Genomic DNA, 19,368 nt, shown 5'->3' on the forward strand with positions numbered 1-19,368 from the left:
CAACCAACTACATGCTAATGTAATTAGCATGGGTCTATGGCAGTTTACATTCAATAAATTAGCGTAGCAATCAGCAAACTTTTTCTGGTAGCTTTCCACAACAAAATACACAGTAAGCCGCTCAGGTTGGCAGATTGGGGAAATTAGATCACAGACATGGGAAGGCCGCAAGCGTATAGAGGGGAAAAGATGTAATGAGATATTCACGCTGCAAAACTGGAAAACACAGTGGGAGTTGCAGGTTTTCTTTAAGTTCAAACAATAAATAAGTAATTTAGATGTTGAAACTGTGGCTATTTCAACTTCTGTTATTATGACCTGTCTGTCCGTCTATCCGTTTGTCAATTTCCATGCGTGGGTCGGGTTGGAGTGCCAACAGGCTAAGCCAAAAAAAATCCAGACTCCCTTCTCTTGCTTCTCTCCAGCAACACATTCCAGTTCCTCATGAGGTATCTCAAAGCGTTCCCAGGTCAGTTAAGATATTTAATCCCTCCAGCGAATTCTTGGTCTACCCTGGGGTCTACTCCCAGCAGATTGTACCCTGAACCACCTCAACTGGCCCCTTTCAACATGAAAGAACAGCGGCTCTACTAAAAGCTCTTCACCCTATCTCTAAGGCTGAGCCCAGCCACCCTGCAGAGGAAGCTCATTTCAGCCATCGATTTAACAAAGCTAACGCCACAGGTGACCTTTGCACTCTGTGCATTATTGGATACTAACGGCCTTGTGATACAGTTAAACTTGGCTGGAACTCTGCTTTTCATATGAAGTGGCCTCCGGGATTGGACAGAACCGTTCCGACGTGCTGAAAGAAACACAGACTCGGGAGGATGGAGTTTATGAATCGAGATGCAGCCAGAAACTTGAACCGTGCATGGGAAGTTTAGAAGGAAGTGAGGGAGATGGATGGGCATGAGTCAACAGGTAAAAAGAGATGGAGGTGCTGAGGTGGTACGGATGACTGCGGTTCAGTAGAGGGTGTGGATTTATCTCTCGCACACCTGGGTATCCTCACACACTGATGGAGGTGAGCCGTGTTTTGAGCACCGTCATAGACATTCGGTGAGCAGTTATATGGAAATTTTAAAAATGCATTTGAGCTTTCAGAGATGTCTTTTTTTTTTTTTTTTTTTTTTTTTTTTTTTAGTGGAAGGTTGATGAATTTTCTTGAGAGGCAAGTGTGAGGAATTAAAATTGTTAAAAGTTGATTATTTTTCTTTTTGATCTTAAAAGGAATTGCAGAAGGTTTAATAGATATCGTAAATAAGTGGACGATTTCTCATGAAAAGTGAGAGTTTCGTCACTCAGTCTTAGATTTTACAGATTTCAAGATTTAATCGCTTTGTTTTGTAATGCTCATAATAACATTAAGCGATGCCTGATGATGCCTCATCACTAGCAGACTGAGCGACAGGACTAAAGGCAAATAGATACACAAATAATATGCAAAGACACAGAAATAGACTAAAATCACATGGAGATCAGCTGCTGTTTGCTTCCTCATATCTACACCAAGTTTGGAAAAAGACAAATGAAGAATAAAGCAAGCAGAAAATAAAAACACTTTACTGCTGGTTTAAGACAGGGAGACTCATTCATGAAGTATTTGCAAACATTTAAATGTTTGCTACCAGGCACGCCATATTCATAAAATATTTACTGGAATTTGTTTCACTCTTCAAACTTCAGCATGTGTAGGTTGATTCCATTAATAGGTATGCAGAACTAAAATAAATAACTACAAAAGATCAGGCTTGGTTGGTCTTATCCTGTTATTAACAAAAAAGGCCTGGATCAGCCCTGATTGAGACATCCCTAATTGTCAGCATCATAAACAGCGGAGAGAGCAGATTACAGAGCTCGTGTTGGCTTCCCGAAGAAATTTAAGAGAATTTGCAAAACCAAGAATTGGAACATATTAGAAGATGTGGAGCACTGATTTTAGTGGAACAAAACTGGCTTCTTTGGACTGTGGGTACAATCCTTTACTGACACAGCATAGCAGCAACACCTCACTTATAATTTCAGATGAAGCATGTTATCCAGTCTCATCAAAATCTGAGCAACACTTCGAGGTTTCATACTAAACATAAGCGCTTCTTAGATCTACTGCAGCACTCTGCTTGCTGTTGTTAAATGCTCGGGTTTGAGATACTTGCTCAGTAAATGTGACCTCAACCATTTGACCTCTGACCCTGCAGCCAAACCAAACTCATTTTAGTCAAGACTGTTAAGGACTTAAATAACTTGATCAAAACCAAGATAAAACAATGTGGCTGATATATAATTAGTCAGTTTTGCAGTATTAAAGCCTAAAGTTGTCCTTAAAATCATCTTCTTTTTTTTTCTGTGATCTTTGCCCGTGCAAATTGTTGGGAGCTGTTTAAAAAGTGTGATCAAAGAAGTGAGATTTATCCGTGTTTTTGGAAAGTTGTTATTCCGTAGACTATCTGTTTGCCGGTAGAGTTTTATGTCAGATGGTGAAGAGACAGACTGACAGCCATGCTTTACTCATCAAACCTAATGTCTTGTTGACCTGGTTGACCTGAATGTCTGAGCTCTAACTCGTTCATTCCTTTACTCGTCTCACTTCAAGCTGCATAGCTTCAGTTTTCACCAGAAGATTTTTGTCTGGAGATCATCTGATTGAGTCTGGCAGCTGAGAGAGGTGACCCCCCCCCCCCCAAATCAACAGACTTTGTGAGCAAATAGAGATATTTTCAAGCTGTCGCACCGTAAAGATGTGGTTCACAGCAATTCCCCAGAGCGGAGGACGACAAAGCTCAAATGCTCAAAGTAAAACGTTATGTGAGACCTAGGGAGGGTAGATAAAAGGAGGAACTGAAAGTGCATACTGTTTTCTGTCTGTTTGAATCACTTAATGACAAAATGTTTTCCCAGATAAAGGATCAGTTAGTCCATGGTGGAACACATTCACTGAACAAACCATTAACCTGGTGTTGACACACCCCACCCATTTACATTCAACTCTCTCTCTCTCTTTTTGTCTTCCTGTCTTGAGTCAACCAGTGTTGCTCAAATACGACGTCAAACAAACCATCAACCTGTTGTTTGAACAGTCTCTCCCATGTTCTCCGTTATGTCAGTGTGATGAGTGGCTGACATGTTTTTGTCAGGGAGTGGAAGAAATTTCTAGCTCCTTTTTTTTACTTTAATTCTCCTTTGTCTTTGGAGAACAAAACAAGAAAACAATTGAATCCAGTGTGGTGGTGATCAATGCTTGTCTTAGGCAATTTGGTTAATGCTTTGCAGATGACTGCTGGTCACTAGTAGCCTGGCACAGTCATACTAAATTCTTATCAGAAAGTGAGTCTTGTAACACACCATTTGGATTTCATTATGTTCTTGTTTCAACTGATTTAGAGAAAAAATATGACTTATTGCAATTGGATAGCCCTCTGACCAATCGGAGTGATTTTGTTGTAAAGCTCCACAGCGCTCCACAGCGCTGAGATGATGTGTATTACTAGGTTGCTGTTACTCTTCTTTCCATCACCGCATAATGTTGATTGGCCTGGTGGACTGACCCCAAACCAATTTTCTGATGTAAACATTGGATGACAGGCTGGCTTTCAGGCTAGGTTGCTATTGGAAGATCCAGGTTATGGTTACCTCTTGTATATAGTCCAAAAGATACAGAGTGAAACAAGTTTCTTGACATTGGTTGTCGCCTCAAAGTTGAAATTAGTCTATTTTCTTCTTTCATTACCTTGTGGCCATATCTCTGCTAGTCTCTTGCTGTGTGCACACCCATTTATTATCACTAAAACCTAAAGAAAACACCAAATGATAGAATGAGTATTGACTGCATATGGAAAGTGGTAAATTTCTGTACCTTTCAAGTAAATTGTCATGTTATGGCACGATCATGAACACAAGTCTCAGAATAGGAGATAAATGTGCGTTTACATGCTCTACAAATAAAACACACATTTACAAATGTGAAGAGTTTTTAAAGACATTACACTGTGAATGAACATCAGATTTGACTTTTTTACTGTTTTTGTATTTGACTTTAATGTATATTGAGTTTAAATGCTTGTGGATACCTCAGATATCCTTGTGTATATTATCAAAATGGGCAAATTTGTGTTCCTCAAAAGATTAAATGGCTCCTCTACAAATCAACATACACATTTGGTTTATATTTGCAAATCATGCAACATATATTAGCCACCGTTATTGAGTAATTTCTCTTCATGCACATACACTGTCCTGCTGCTGGAGTAACTCGATAGATCTCCAAATGTGGATTAATCTGCAACTAAAAGTAGTCCTTAACAAATGCATGATTTTCTCCTGTTTAAGTATTATTTGCTAAAGCTACAGTGAACAGCTGTTGTAGGAAATCACTTTTTAAACATTAGACTACACATGGTAAATTATTTGTAGTGATTTGTATGGTGAGGGATCCTTGAACAAATTGTTCATTTTGGACTGTTCATTGGATCTATTGGCAGTAAGAACACACATGGGGAGTTAATTCATAAAAAGGCCTAAACAGTTTTGTGCTAATAACAGGAATGTAAAACAAAACGTTTAGCTCCATAGAAATCAAGTGTAGTGTGAAAATTTCAGGTTTCATTTCCAACTGGCTTCTGAGGAATTTGTACCATTACATTCTTTAGGCAAGTAGCCCCCCCAAGGTGTGTATCAGTAGCCACACATGCATGTTGAGACTGGATATTTCCACTCCTAAACCAGTTAATCAGAAGTTGAGATGGGGGGGGGGGGGGGGGGGGGGTTAAAATTTCCTCTGGACACATCCCACAACGTCAGTTCCCCAGTCAACACTCAGAATTGCACGCGTGTGACGTCAGAGCCTTTTTTTTAATCAAATCAAGGACACGATGAAGGAGATTGTTTTGTTTCTGACAAGCTCGAGCATATGTCAACAGGCCAGTATCTGTGGTTCCAGCTTATTCTTATCGTCTATTTATGTGCCACATGGTGAAAGTGACAGGTCAGTTACGTGGTAAAAGTTTTAAGTCGGAAGTCATGGGTGACTGTAGGTTGCAGTAACTTTTAGAGGAGCTGTAAAATGAACTCTCCAAATTGCAGCAATGCTATGTGAAGGCCTTCTGGCCAAACAGAAAAATGTGTTGATCCAGTTTACTCTCTGGAGGGCCAGTTCGTAATAAAGCACGGGAACCAAACAGGACACGTTAAACCCAAATTGTACGGGTATAAATACAACACTCTGTCCGTAAGCAAGTAAACGTGCAAAGCAAGCGTGGCCCAGCTTTTAGTTTCAATGTTTCCTGAAGTTGAACTATAAAACCAGTTCACTGGAATTTACTTGGAACAAGTTTCCACTGAAAAATACTTGAGCTCTTCTCTGCGAGCAGTGCCCGCACGGACCAACTGTTATCGGTTTATCTGGGAGATAGCGCACTAAAAGCATACACAAGCAGCATTCGCTTGGCAGCAAGCGGCATGCATAGTTGCACATGTAAAAGACCTAAAGCAACAGTGTGCACTCACACACTCACATATATACACACACCAAAGGTCGTGAACACACGTTTTAGAAACCTCACGCAGACAAAGAAAATGAATGGCAGGCAAATGTTTTGTCAGTTAGCAGTTGCAAAAGACGCCCCTGTTTCTTGCATACCATACAGCAATATCGTTTAATATAGTCAAAGTAGAGGTTGAATGTCATAGACCACAAACAGATTCTGGTGAATGTTGAAACTCCATATCCACAATTTGTTCTTATGGCTTGACTTGACTTATGACTGGATTTTTAGTTCTTTTTTTTGGCATTGAATGTCTCCATTTTCCCAAGTCCTTAATACTGCTACTACAGTGTGGGCAATGGGGATGTGGTGGCCAAAACTCAGATCTGTACGAGGCGGGTTAGCACCAATGAAGGCGTGACAGAATTATGGCATGTGATTGCAGCAGTGTAGTGAACATATCCTACACAGATGCAACAAAAAAATCTATAAATACAAGATAAACTTTGGTTGGTTTCACTTTCACTACCACACCCACAATGGTATTTGGGTTAAGTGAGACATCTAAAACTATTTCCGGTTCAGTGAGGCTATGCTAGGGCTGATTAGACGTTGCTGCCATAGCCTGATCATTTTGATTTCATTATGGGGCATATTTTAACCAGTACAAAGAGGAAAAAATACAACTGCACACTTTTGGATAGGCCGACAACAAAATTCGATCCATTTTGTTGTAAATCAAACCAATTTTCCGACATAAACATTGGATGTCAGGCTGGCTTCTAGTGTAGGTTACTATTAGACGATCCAGGTTCTGGTTAATTCATGTATATTTGCCATGCCAAATGTTTCATAGTGAAACAGGCACCACATAAAAATGTTTGTAGTGTATGGACATAGCACTGCTCTCTATTTTGGAAACAAAATACCGTGAACGTCTGACACCCAGACAATTTTTTTCAGTATTTAGTGTCTTGATTGATCAGGAAGTGCTTGCTTGACCAACGGACAGTTAATTACAGCCTCACCTTCCTTTCTGTCGGATTTACTCGATGAAGGAATCCGTGAATTACCTTCTAACTGGTTGGCTGACTCTTTGAATGAGTGCCTAAACTTGGTCTGGACTCTAGAAAGGACTCATGTCTTTCTGTTGGTCAGTAGAGCAAGTCAGGATTACCATGGTAGGATTAGATGCTGGTGGCAGGTGACCACACTTACAGACCGTAGTAACTTTATACCTGGTCATGCTGTTTGGTTGACTAAGAAGATCGGATAACAGCTCTCTACATCTTGAATACACGGACAGCTCAGACTGTGTAAATGGAGTTTACTGTATCAATAGCAGTAGAGCTTGTAGACCGTCTCCACTCTCCTGAAAGAGCTTTAGTGTCTATAGGAATGTCACATGGGCATAATGGGCAGTTCTCAGGCCACAAACCATTAGACAATGAACTTCTCTGCACCACAGCTAACAAACCATGATTTTGGTAAACCTAACTTATGCTAGATTTGGATCATTTGAAAGGTCTGATGACAAAGTATTGGTTTAATAATTTTTGTATTTTTACATGGGAATATATAGCACTACAAATGTTTTTCTGATGATTAGGGCTGGGTATTGCTACTCGTGTCCTGAATTGATTTGATTCGGATTCACAAGGTTTCGATTTATTTAGAAAAATCTTAGCTTCGAAATAAATAAGTGCCTTTGGAGATCTGTGGTATTTCCACAATTGCTTACCTCTAGTTTTACATGTTGAATATTGCTTTGCTTTTGTCCAACTCTTCTGTTGAAATCTATCATACTCAGAAGTTTCAAACATAAACTTCCAGTCCTCTCACAGTTAGAGCTTCAGTCTTGTTTTGTATCTTGGTTACACGTGGACTGATCTGACTGCATGGCCTTACAAGACAACGATGCGACAACCATCATGCAGAGTTAGTGACGCAAGACTGCAGGAAATGGCATATAGGGTATAAGGGTGTTTACACTCATATTCTATTACGATTCAGGAAACTTAACATGGTTTGGTTCATATTCACAAGGCAATCAAGACAAAACAATCGAGACATAATCTTATTCTATGTGCAGATGTTTCATATACTGTAGTTTTTAATAGTTGGGATCGCATCACGGTAGACAGTAGAATTAACAATAATGTTAGCACCCTCAGGGTCTCAAAATCCTGTGGGAAAGACTGCTGCTGTATAATTCTAAGGTAGTCGTTTTGGTCTGTGGGTAACGTGTAAATTTAGATTGGTAAATTGATGTGTTTTTTTAATACATGTGGCCCTACCAATGATCTCATAAAATGTTTTATTAAAACAAGTGAAAAACTATGTAATGGGAACTATGTAATGTCAACAAACGCACAAAAACCAAAACGGATGGATTGCAGAGAACACCATGAATTTTATGTCTCAACATTTTTACAATTGCCAAAAAACTATGAAAGAAACTTTGGGAACTAGTGATGGTCGTTATTTTTGATGTTTTGGAGATTAAAACGGGGTTTTGTACCTTTCTAAAACCTGCATTTGAATTCAACACATTTGATGCCACTACCTTTGAAAGTCTAGAAATGTTGTGCAGTTCAGATGTAAAAATAGGCATCCTGCCAGATGAGAGTAGACAGTTGTTTTGTCGGCAGCTGTCTCAGGGAACCCTCTGGACACCATCGGTGACCCCTGTGGGTCCCAATACCCCAATTTAGCAACCACAGCTCCAAAGCTCTCAGTGTCAAGCTGCAGTGGACCCTGATACTCTGTCTGTCTGTGGCCTTTTTCGCCCTGCCTGTGGCAGAACCAGAGCTGGAATATTTTGTCTGTGAATGGCTGTGACATTCCTGGCAGTCGCAACAAATCCTGGCAGAATTTTAGCTTTAGACGAGAAGCGCGCGAGGGAACAAGAAGGGCCTTCTAAGAGCTGCACAGAGTGAAATACAAGCCGGAGTCACATTTTATATTGTACATTCTTGGTTGGTAGCTCGACACCGATGTCCAGAGTGACGTTCAGTGTCTGCTCAAGTAGAAGAAGTCTCATGTCTTATATAACAATCAGTCTACAAGATCATAAACAGAAACATACAATAAATGCAAAATATATTTATATATATATCGCAGTCTTTGTGAACATACAAAGAATATGAAGATAAGAAAGAACAGAAATGCAGTGTGATGCTGGAGAGAGAGCTGTGATTCTATGCAGGTCACGGCAGATTTAAACACGAGACAATTTTCCACACATGGATTTTCTGAAAGATTAATACAGTAAAAACCTCTGGCATGACACGAGGTTTTGGAAAGATGACAATATATCATGAATGCTGTCATTTTGTAAACACTCTACATCATATCTAGAAATGCTTTACTGTGAAATCTTGCTCTGAATTACCAGTTCAGTAACCTCTGATGATTTCAACTCCATAATCACTACTTCATCTTAAATGTTTACTTTTTGGCTCATCCATTTTTTCCAACTAGAACCTATTTTCCCCACATGTGTGGGAGCAGCCCGTTTCTATTCACTTCCTTCGTTTTCTGTTTATTGCATGTTCACTGTTGGTTGTTCACCAGAGGCTTCCAGCCGTTCACCTGCAGTATTTCATCACACAGTGCCAAATCCCCACAGCCAGTAAACCTGTCAGCCCCACGCTGTGTTCATGCCTGGCTAGCTGTGAAGCAGGGGTCTGGCTAACAGCTTTAGATGGTGTGGAGCTAAGAGGCTAACGGCATGGTGTTAGGGGTTAAATCGGTATTATCCTCTCTTTGGTGGACCAGCTGAGTTGGAGGACAGACAGGGTGACTGGGTTCGGGAAAATAAAGATGGAGAAATTGGGACTCAGACCAGGCCTCTGTTCCAACAGGACTTTCCTGCATTTTTAATTTAATAACCAGAATGCCACAAACCAGCAGCTGTTGGTCACAGATGTAACCTAAGGTCAGAGCCTGCAGCGCAAACCAGTCTTAGATTACATAATCGGTCAGCTGCTGTTCCAAAATACAGGTATTGAAGCAGATTAGGAGAAGAAAAAAGCCAAAAGGTTAAAGACATTTATATATCTGCAGACCGACGTATTGAAATCATCTGTTGTTTTTTAACAATTTATGGACTTTTACAGATGTGAGGAGATTTGGAGCTGCAGGGATTGGTTGATATAGTCAGCTGAAATAAAGTTTTAAGAAATGCCGCTTTTTGAATTTATTTCCATTGCATTTGATGTCATGTGCAAAGACACATGAAAAATTGTGGAAGTACCACAAATCCCCGAAACTAATGGCAACATTAATGTTAGATTAAGATAAAATACTTTGTAAACTAAAATATCTCTAAATGAATTGATATTGAATCAATTGATTCAGGAAATCAGCCTATAACTGAATGTCTAAATAGTTTTAAAGAAAAATATGAAAAATGTGCTGCATGACAGCAACCGTGGTTTGCTTGAATTAGGTCCTTCTTCCTTGTTTGTTTCTGTGTGTAGATGGTCGACCAGAGAATCCCCAGCTTTTCTCCTAATGTGCAGCCAAAAATAACACCAAGTCAGTCAGCTGTTGATTATTTTTTACGCTGCTCAGAGCTGTTGTCCAGAGAGATCAAGGAGGACTGTAAAACAAATCTGAAAAGAACATAAAGGTCCCACATTCTCTAGTGTCATTCTTCTTTTTATTTCATTTTGACCTTACCTTTTTTCCTCCACACTTTGTGATTTGCTCTTTTTTTCTTAGACCATGTCCCCTCGATTTTCATTTAGATCCAGTCACTAATTCATGTCAGTTTAGTCCTTTGACCCTCTCTTGACCTCTCATAGTGCAGCTATGTCAAAGTATCAATGAGAGCTTTTCTGTACATTGTGTTTCATTTGTTCTGCTTTTTAATCCTCACATGTCACTTGTATTTATCATCATAATGTTTGTTTTAACAACGTTAAATCCACCTCATAGATTGGAGTAAGTTCTGTTTGAGCCTGACAGGTTGAACTCTATTACTTACTTACTTAAATAATAGTTGTGTGTACACTCATTAGAGCCATAAGCCCGGCAGGATTATTGGTATGAGATGTGTATTGTTAAAGCTGTGGGGTTTACATTTCAGTTAGACTTTGGGAATCCTGTTGAGGTTTAGTGTAATTCGTTGTTTTCTGTGTTTGCAGGCCAGTTATCCTACGTGGGAGGACTTTGTGACCAAAGGAGCCAAGCTACAATCACAGCTCAGGTAAGATGCACATGCACACATTTTTGTAAGTGGCAGCTGGGGCTGGACAATAAGGCCTGAAAATAAAACCTCAGATTTTTTTCACACTAAACTAGATTCACAATAATTTTCTCTCCTTCCTAAAAAATAAAATACACAGCCTCAAGCTCTCTGCAGAGCCTTTGACACGCACAGTTGTACATGCGGGGCAACTTACGGCAAAATACTTGCCGCCTGGTAGCACATTCAAGAGACTGAACGTTTTCAGCATATGCATAAACTGTGTTTATCACTGTAAAAATGGGCACTGTATCTTTAACGAGTTTAACCCCATTCGCACGGGACAAGTTTTACCTGGGGATCCGTAGTACCTACAAGGAGTTGCGTGACTTCGACTGTTATGTAATGAAAGCCACGTCAACACTGACTAGTCGCTGATGACTTCACTAATAAATACACAGTAGAAAGTAATGCTTTGCAACAATGAAATCTATATTCTTGACCTGAATACGTATGCTGAGAACAGACAGCTCATGTGCTACTTACTTTGTGCTGCAGATATGTATAGCCTGTTTAAAAACAGGCTGCAGCTTGGCACCATCAATAGCATTATAATATCATAATAGTACTCCACAGTGTGTTGTAAGATGGGATAGTGCAGCCGGTTTCAAATAAATGCAGTATTTCTCCGTCCGTGTACTGCAGCTAAAGGTCTAATAACTCTGACAATGAAATTCACCAACAAATTGATGAGCAGCCTCCTTCTCTCTGGTGTCACAGTGCGATTGGTGAAGTTGTTAACTGACTGCCGTCGAGAGGATTTTCGACTGTTCCTCTGCAAGCATTAGTGGATGCCTTTTCAGTAGTACTTTTGTTGTCTTTCAGTACTGACTTAGATCTTCATCTTTAGTACATTATGTCCACACACTTGATGAACCACTGCTAGTCTGCTGCAGTGACCCACTGGGCTCCTCACCTGTCTTCTTGGTGGCGTCAATGCTGTTACTGTCAAGTGATGAGTGACTAGTCGACATGATGCTTAAAGCGGCACAGCACGGCAGTAAAGTCGACAAACTGACTAGTCACTGTACAACCTCTAGTGTAAAGTAGTGAGCTCAACACTGTGAATTAAAAATAATAAATCCGTGATTATGTTTGTTTTTGTGTTTCTTATATGAAAGGGCAAGCCATTTTTATGGTGCTATAAGGAACTTATTGAATCTTATTGTGGAATTAAAGTCTACATTAACACTTTGTGTGTGCAAATAATCCACAGCAAAGTAGCATTAAAGGAAAACCACAGTAGTTTGAACAGAATTAACGTCCTAATTGTGTGTGTCTGTGTATTTGTGTGTAGCTGGCTGACTGGCAGGGCTAATAGAGTGTGACTGGGTGCAGCAGGCAGAGTGATGCTTATCAAAGTAAACTGGCCCACTGGGAAATACAGCCATTATACTGTTATTACACAGAGCCAGCTCTGGGGTCACTGTGTATGAACGAAGGAATAAGAGTCAGAACATGAGCAGCGTTCATGTAAAATACAGAAAACAACAATAATACAGACACTTTGCAGGGTAAAAAAAAAAAAACTCAAGGGACAAGCGAACGGCCAGCTGGGGCCGTCCAAATGTGTTGATAAACTTGCAAATAAGTTTCAGCACCAAGTCTGCAGTTTAGAATATCATTTTCACACAAAGCGCCGAAGGAATAAACGCTGAATAATATTGACTGATGAATAAGTTAACAAGTTGATGTTTCCTGCAGTGTTGTAAAGTGAAGGCTCACCATTTCAGGGAAGATAATTTATGATCTGGCCAAACTGGATGCTGGATGGTTGGATATGTTCAGAAACACCCTCTCTCCTTAACACCTTTGTAGATAAGCAGCCCTAGTGTTATCTATTCCTTTCCAAAACCTCCAGTCCAACTCTGACACCAACTTCTTGCTGTGACTGTTTGGTCGTGTGGAGGACAGGAGAGCCTGACACTGTCTTTCAGTTTGTTACTCATTTGACACTTTAATGTGAACAACGTACTACAATACCATTACTATCTGTTTTAAATACTCTAGTCTACACCTCCTAAATATGTCTACATAAACTGAATCGAGTCCTTGTGAAGCCAAATCAAATAGATTCAGTACCCAGCCCTAATCATCCACCCACCCTAGCTCCACCTCTTTGCCAATTTTTGAATTAACCAGGAATTTGGTCGATTCAGATACTGCCAAGATGACGACGGTCAGAGATGAGACACTGAGCTTCAAAACCGCTCTGCAAGAAGACCAATTGCTTACTTCACACAGGGTTCATTCATCTTTATAAACGGTCATTGACCCATATATCGCAGCCTCACTGAACTGTCATCTCTCTTAATAAATTCTGAACGGAGTCGGACCGGGAAACTCTCAATCAGTATATTATGTACAGTTTTAAGTAGAATAAAATATCCCAGGGTAATCTGTACACAGTGCTTCAGATACAGCCACGTCAGATTAGCACTGCAGATTGGGTTAACATGACATAATTATGCTCTAAATGATGACTTTTATAATGGTGATAAAGCCAAGGAACTCAGAATGGCATTGTGATCTTGTAGAACCCAAAACTAATTGTGAATAAGTACATTAAGCATCCATGTAAATGAATTTCCTTCCACTATAAACCAAATAAAGATTTGGACTGATGCAACAGTGAAGCACATAACTGGCTCTGCTCCTGTTTAGACCGACTGATAGAGACATTGTGACAAAAAGGGACAGTTGGGTCGAATGAAATTAAAATGGCCCACATCTTAATTTGAATCCTTTAAGTTTTAGTATTTTATTTAAACATGAGCGATACTGGAAATTGTCTTTGGTGTTCCACATCAGATATGTAAATAATTAATGACACTGTCCCTGCTTGCATTAAGCCTCACACACAAATCCATAACTCTTTATTTTATTACCACCGCCCGCGGATTAAGATCTGCAACTGCATTTAATGAGGCTGTTTCTTACAGATCTTCAGAGAGAAATATTTTTCCTGTTTTTGTTGCGGAAGGATTTTTACTTGAAAACATTGTTTGAGGGTAGGAAGAGCTGGTCATGTTTGCTTGTGTTTTCTGCTGTGAGATTTCAAAAAGACAGACCCTCTCTGATCAGAAATTCTGTATCTTAACTTGAAAGCGGCTGAAGAGAGACCAAAAATTTGAGCTTCTGTCAGACTCCAATGGGATTTTTTTTTGTTTTCATGTATGTGGGGCTCTTGAGTTTTCCTGCAGCGCCACCAGAGTGCTGTGATACTGCGGTGGGGGATTATGGGATGGCATGATCAAACGTGCACGCACAAAACCTCAAAAAGGCACCGTGGTGTGTTAGATTTTTACATTATTTGTTAGCTATAACAGTAATATTGTGAAATCTGTGTTCTTTGCTAAACACAGACTTGAATTGTAAGGATGATGCACCGTGTAATAGAGAGAGTCAAGTCTTTGGTTTTAATATGAAAGAGAATTTCCACTGAGGTAACTCAATGCAAACTCTTGTTTCAATCTTCTTCTGTTACCATAATGTATTCCCTAGTCCCTTTGCCCTAACCCTAACGCTAGCCGCAGCCTAATTGTAACCTTTAGTCTTAACAAGTTTTAACTGTCAAAGTCAAAAAGTCCCCACACCATTAGTATTCCATGAAGAATTGGGCCCTACAACTTCATAAAAACAGGACTGCACACACACACACTATTGACAGCAGTGTCATCTGATCTTCTCAGTTAGGTTTTCAGGGGTAATGACTTTGTGTGGCTGTAGAAGAATAGACGCACACACACAGACAAAAGGTCCATTGATGAAGATGATGTGCGTCTCAGAAGGTCTCCAGTTTCACTCGTAACACTGGACTCTGAGGGCGACTGGCCCTCTGAGGGCGAGTGGAGGTTTTCACACTTCCCAGCAAACTAACATTTGTTTTCCCATGGTTGCGAAGTGGCTTATGGGAGACCTGCATGACACAATTGTAAGACTACATTATTAGTTTTAGAGCGTAACAGCAGTCCCTTAGTGTATATGTTAGAACCTGAATCATTGTTTCTTTACAGTCCAGCAGCAAATGTTTTGTGGCCTGATATCAGTCCCCGTGCATCTGGTTGGGAACCACTGATCAACATGGTTGTAGGCGAGGATTTTGTTCTCCAGGTCACGTCTAATTTGTTTGTGTGCGCGCGTTCTTGTTCTCCCAGTGAGCTGGGGCGTGACCACAGTTCCGCCCATCATGCAAAGAAGGATTAACAGAGAGACTTTTTGTTTTAAATGTTTCATAAGCCCTTTGAAGTGTCACTGTAAGTGATGTCTGCTCATTAGTAATGAGAGACTTTTATAATATTCTGTCCATGTAGCTGTTAACTAACTAAAGTAAAACATAAATCTAAGCGACAAATTAAAAATATTTAATATGAGTACACTCTTTATTTTACAATCGCAAAAAAAATGTATACGCATGTGGTGAATTATTGATGTGCTCATATTGATATATACAAAGCAGCCATGTGCAGTGAAGGATTGTCGTTATTTAAATTTATTACTGGAGATTTGTGGAAGCTTCCATGGTGCAGTGAGAGAGAGACTTTACAGCTTGGTCTAAAATTTGTGTCATCAAGTTGTATCGTGATGCACACACACATGATGCGCTTCATGGTTCTGATACAGCGGTAGGTAGAGATCCATTAGAGACACAAGCTGGTATAATATTCTACTGCGCCCCAAATGATCTCAGTAATTATGTGAGTGCAAAACTGTCACTGTGGTGCAGAATATGACTCTCGATTGCAAATGGGAGGCACTTCAGCACACATCAGCTGCATGGTACAGCATATTTAATGATAGTAGCGGTATTCCAAATGCAGCTGGAAAACTGTCAGTTTTTTTGACCCAAAGAGCTGTTTATTTACCCCAAAGACTTCTGATCAGACTCAGATTTGATCAATCCACTTTATTTATTTATTTTTTTTCTTGTCTTTCAGGACGACCATCGTGGTGACCGGAGCCTTCCTGGATGCCTTTCAGAAGGTTGCAGACATGGCGACCGGGACCAGAGGTAAACACTCACAGAAACACATCTCCTCAGAAACACAGCACAGGACGCACGCACTATCCTTATCTGCCTCTGAACGATAATCAGCAGCTTTATGTTACAGTGAACAAAGAGAAATGTTTCCTTCTGGGTCTGTGTGTTCCTCCCTTCTCACTGTGTGATCTTTCACTGTATCTCTCTTGTCATTATAAATAGTGAGACCATGAGGGAACTAATTAGCTCCATTATCTCTCTGTGGACAGACTGTGTGTGTCATTTAATATCATGTAGAAACCATTAGGCTCTGTGCTACTGCAGGATAAAATAGGTCAGGAAAAAAACCTGTAGCCAGTCGTCTCTCTTTTCCTCGTCCTTACTTGCTGTGAGCCTTTTGTGCTTTCATGTAGCTCTGAGTTACTTTGGCCGTTTTTATTTATTTTTTATTTCTGCTCTGAAGTGACACATTATCTTGTTTCACCCCGGGTTAGGTTTCACACTTTCTAAGTACAGTTCAGCCTCTTGTTTGCTTTCGTATATAGTGTTCACGGCAAACATTACGCCCACATGTAGTAGATGAACAGGTATTTCTAAACTGACTTTAAAGAGTAGTTTACTGATTAAACACTATTTAACACTGTCTCAGAACCAGAAATATCATCTTTTTTGATTCCAGGCGTTATCCTTGTTAAAACTTAAGTCAGCATTACTTTACAGCTGACACTTGGTCGCTAGAGGATCCAGACTGTGGTTGCCTAGGTAACCGTCTTGTACATATATATCCCACCGCATTTCAAACATTTATGAGTGAAACACGAGGAACATAATAATACTGCATTTGTATGGACGTACCTAGCTGTTCCTGGTGTCACTGTTCATCCGGCGTCAGCGCAGTGAATCTGGTAGCAGGAACCAAAGTGATGGATGATGTTTCCTTGATGAAGGTGTTGGGTGACCTCTGTGTTTGCATCATATGTCAGTCTACAATAAGAGATTAGCCCAACCACTTTGCGGGGCGACAGTGTTTTTTTCTCTCCTGTCATTGCTATAACTCGCTAAATTATTCTAAATATTCTTATAAACTATTACTGGAAAATTGAAACCAAAATTGAATGTAACTCTGCTTTTTCTGGGAACAAACTCTTCCCTGCTTGCTGCCATGTTGTGATTGTCTGTGGAAAGTAAATGCAGAGGGCGCTTACTGTGAACTACAGAACCCAAAGGGAAGAGTGAAGGCAGTAGAGTTAAAGAAAAATCTGATTTCCTTAAAAACAAATCAACCTAAACCACAGTGATCTATAAAATTGTGTTCATTTTCATAGTTGCAGTCTTCATCCCCAGCTTTATCGGTTTTTTTTTTCTTTTTTCCACGCATACAGTACTGCTTCCCCAAGACAGACTTTGATGTGTAAAACGAGGTCTTCCATTTTAATGTTTTATCTGCATTAACAGTTTTCCTTCTTCCGTGAAGACTTTCCACCAGATTTTGGAACCTGGCAGCAGGGAATTGCTCCCATTTAGCCTCAAGCGCATTAGTGAGGTTGCACACTGGTGTCAGGTGATAAGGCCTGGCGTGCAGGCTGCTTTACTGATCATCCTGGCGTTTGGGCTCTGTGTAGTCTTCCACATCAGACTGGGAATACAAAATGTTTATGGACATGGGGCACAAACTACCGCAAATGTGCATTAATATTCTCCTTCGTTTGACCACAGAGGCCGTATTTGTGGACAGATGTGTGTTTTAACACATTTACAGAGACGTTTTTTGCCTTTTTCACATCCATAAACTGACACGGGACTCTTTTATTTCGGGCCCACTTCAAGCATAAACAGATTATTCCTGCAAATAAAACATCAGCGTTAATCCCGGAGTGCATCCTGTTTTAATACATGGAGGACGGGGAGACGGCCTGACGAAGTGTGCTCAGAGCTGCAGTGCTTGTGTGGAGGGGCTTTAGTAACACACAGCCAGCTGCTGGTGTGATTATGTAACACAGAAGTCGGTTGGTATTTAAAGGAAATCCAGTAACATGTGGGTGGGTGTGTGTGGGAGCTCAGTCATGGCCACTCCCCTCCGTGGAAGCCTCGGCAGACCTGCTCTGCCATATTTTAGTGATTGTTTATGAAAAAAAATCAGAAGCATAGAGGGGGAGCTGTATGACTGCGCACAAAACAGAGCCAGAACGGACTCATGAATAGCAGCACAGTGCTTTTGATACAAATTTGAAATAAGCAGCTGCAGATCACATTTTACAGCACATGACATCACCTCATGGTATCATAAGGTACCGTCATGCATCTTATATCACGAGACATACTGTATGGTTAAACAGCAAGAGCAGCGGGTTTTGACTGTGTGTATCTATAGAGAGCAGACAGCACAAAAACCTAGAATGTCCATTGTGGATGTGTCTGTGTAGGAGTCAAGAAAGTAGTAAATAATCAGCAATCCCAGTAAACAAGGCTAAAACATTTGTTGGAATGGTTTCTCATGTTGACGTTAGGAGAAAGAAACATTTACTTCTAAGATTTAGGTTTCATTAGGAGTATCTGTGTGTGTGTGCAGGGGAGAGGAAAGTGAAAGCTGCTTTAGACAAAGAACATTATTGTCAGTGTAATAGAAAAAAAATGTCCAGAACCCCTGGACACACCCTTTTCCTTTGTGCCACACAGCTCATAAATGAACTATTGCATAATCCTTTGTGGGTCGACAGTGAATTGATCCGAAGCCTTTAGAGTGAGATCTGAGCAGAAAGTTTCAAAATATCCCAAGCGGCTTTCAATAAAGATTCCAAAGGTCACAGATAACACAGGTGTTGATGGTGCACGACAGATCCCTCTTGAATTCAAATAGTGGCGCAATGAATCGATCAGCTGACAGATAAGCACCACTGTTGGGAACTAATTAAACCTTTATGTTCTTTATTATCTAAACGTCCTGCGTTATTGGGTTACACTTTCTTTCATTCAATGAAAATTGATTATACGTCAGTTTTAGGGCGTTGATTGAACAAATCAAGACGCTGGAAGACGGATTCTTGGAAATGTATCCTGTTTTGTTTTGCTGTTTTGTAAGCAAGATAAAATATCTATTGAATCACTGCAAAAATGGGCTACAGTTAAGTTTATTGAACCAAGTGATGGTTCTATTTGCAGCAGCTCCTGTAGACTTTTCATTAGTTTAACAGATTGTAAAGCGTCGTCCATCTCCTTGTAGATGACTGTTGGTCGCTAGTGGATGTTGCAGGCTCTGGTTGCCAAGGTAACCCTCTTGAATATTTCATAACCATATTCCTAGTTTATGGGTGCAGCTAGCTCTTCTCGTTGTCGATACTTCGTGTTTGAAAAGAAAATACCAAAGTTATGGACAATGTTTCCTTGTGGTAAACATTTGGGGAAGTCCCTCCCACTGGTCGCGCTTCAGTGCTGAGATAAGTTCAACTTCAACCCACTTCACGTTGCCCGAAAGGTATATTAGTCCACCATTGAATTTTGTCTCTTGTTTATACATGAGTCTGCAACTGAAATCCAGAGCCATGCTGTGACCTTTAAGACGTGTCCTGGTTCAACTTGATTGTTTTTTTTCACAACTTGTTGGGTTGTTATGAAGCGTTGTTTTTCTGTGAGGAGGTCCTTGTTGATCTTGT

At 40.2% G+C, this 19,368-nt stretch overlaps 1 protein-coding gene across 2 annotated transcripts in view; it reads left to right on the plus strand.

The window, feature by feature from the left end:
* The window catches only part of mtss1 (MTSS I-BAR domain containing 1), a 62,287-nt gene that overhangs the window by 8,581 nt on the left and 34,338 nt on the right, over positions 1-19,368 (plus strand). For both annotated transcript variants that reach the window (XM_084542466.1, XM_084542465.1), the window contains exons 2-3: positions 10,637-10,698; positions 15,675-15,748. In XM_084542466.1, coding sequence (XP_084398592.1) covers positions 10,637-10,698; positions 15,675-15,748 — 136 coding nt within the window. The remainder of the gene's footprint in view (positions 1-10,636; positions 10,699-15,674; positions 15,749-19,368) is intronic.

The sequence above is a fragment of the Chelon labrosus genome (assembly GCF_963514085.1).
Source record: "Chelon labrosus genome assembly, chromosome: 4".
NCBI lineage: Eukaryota > Metazoa > Chordata > Actinopteri > Mugiliformes > Mugilidae > Chelon > Chelon labrosus.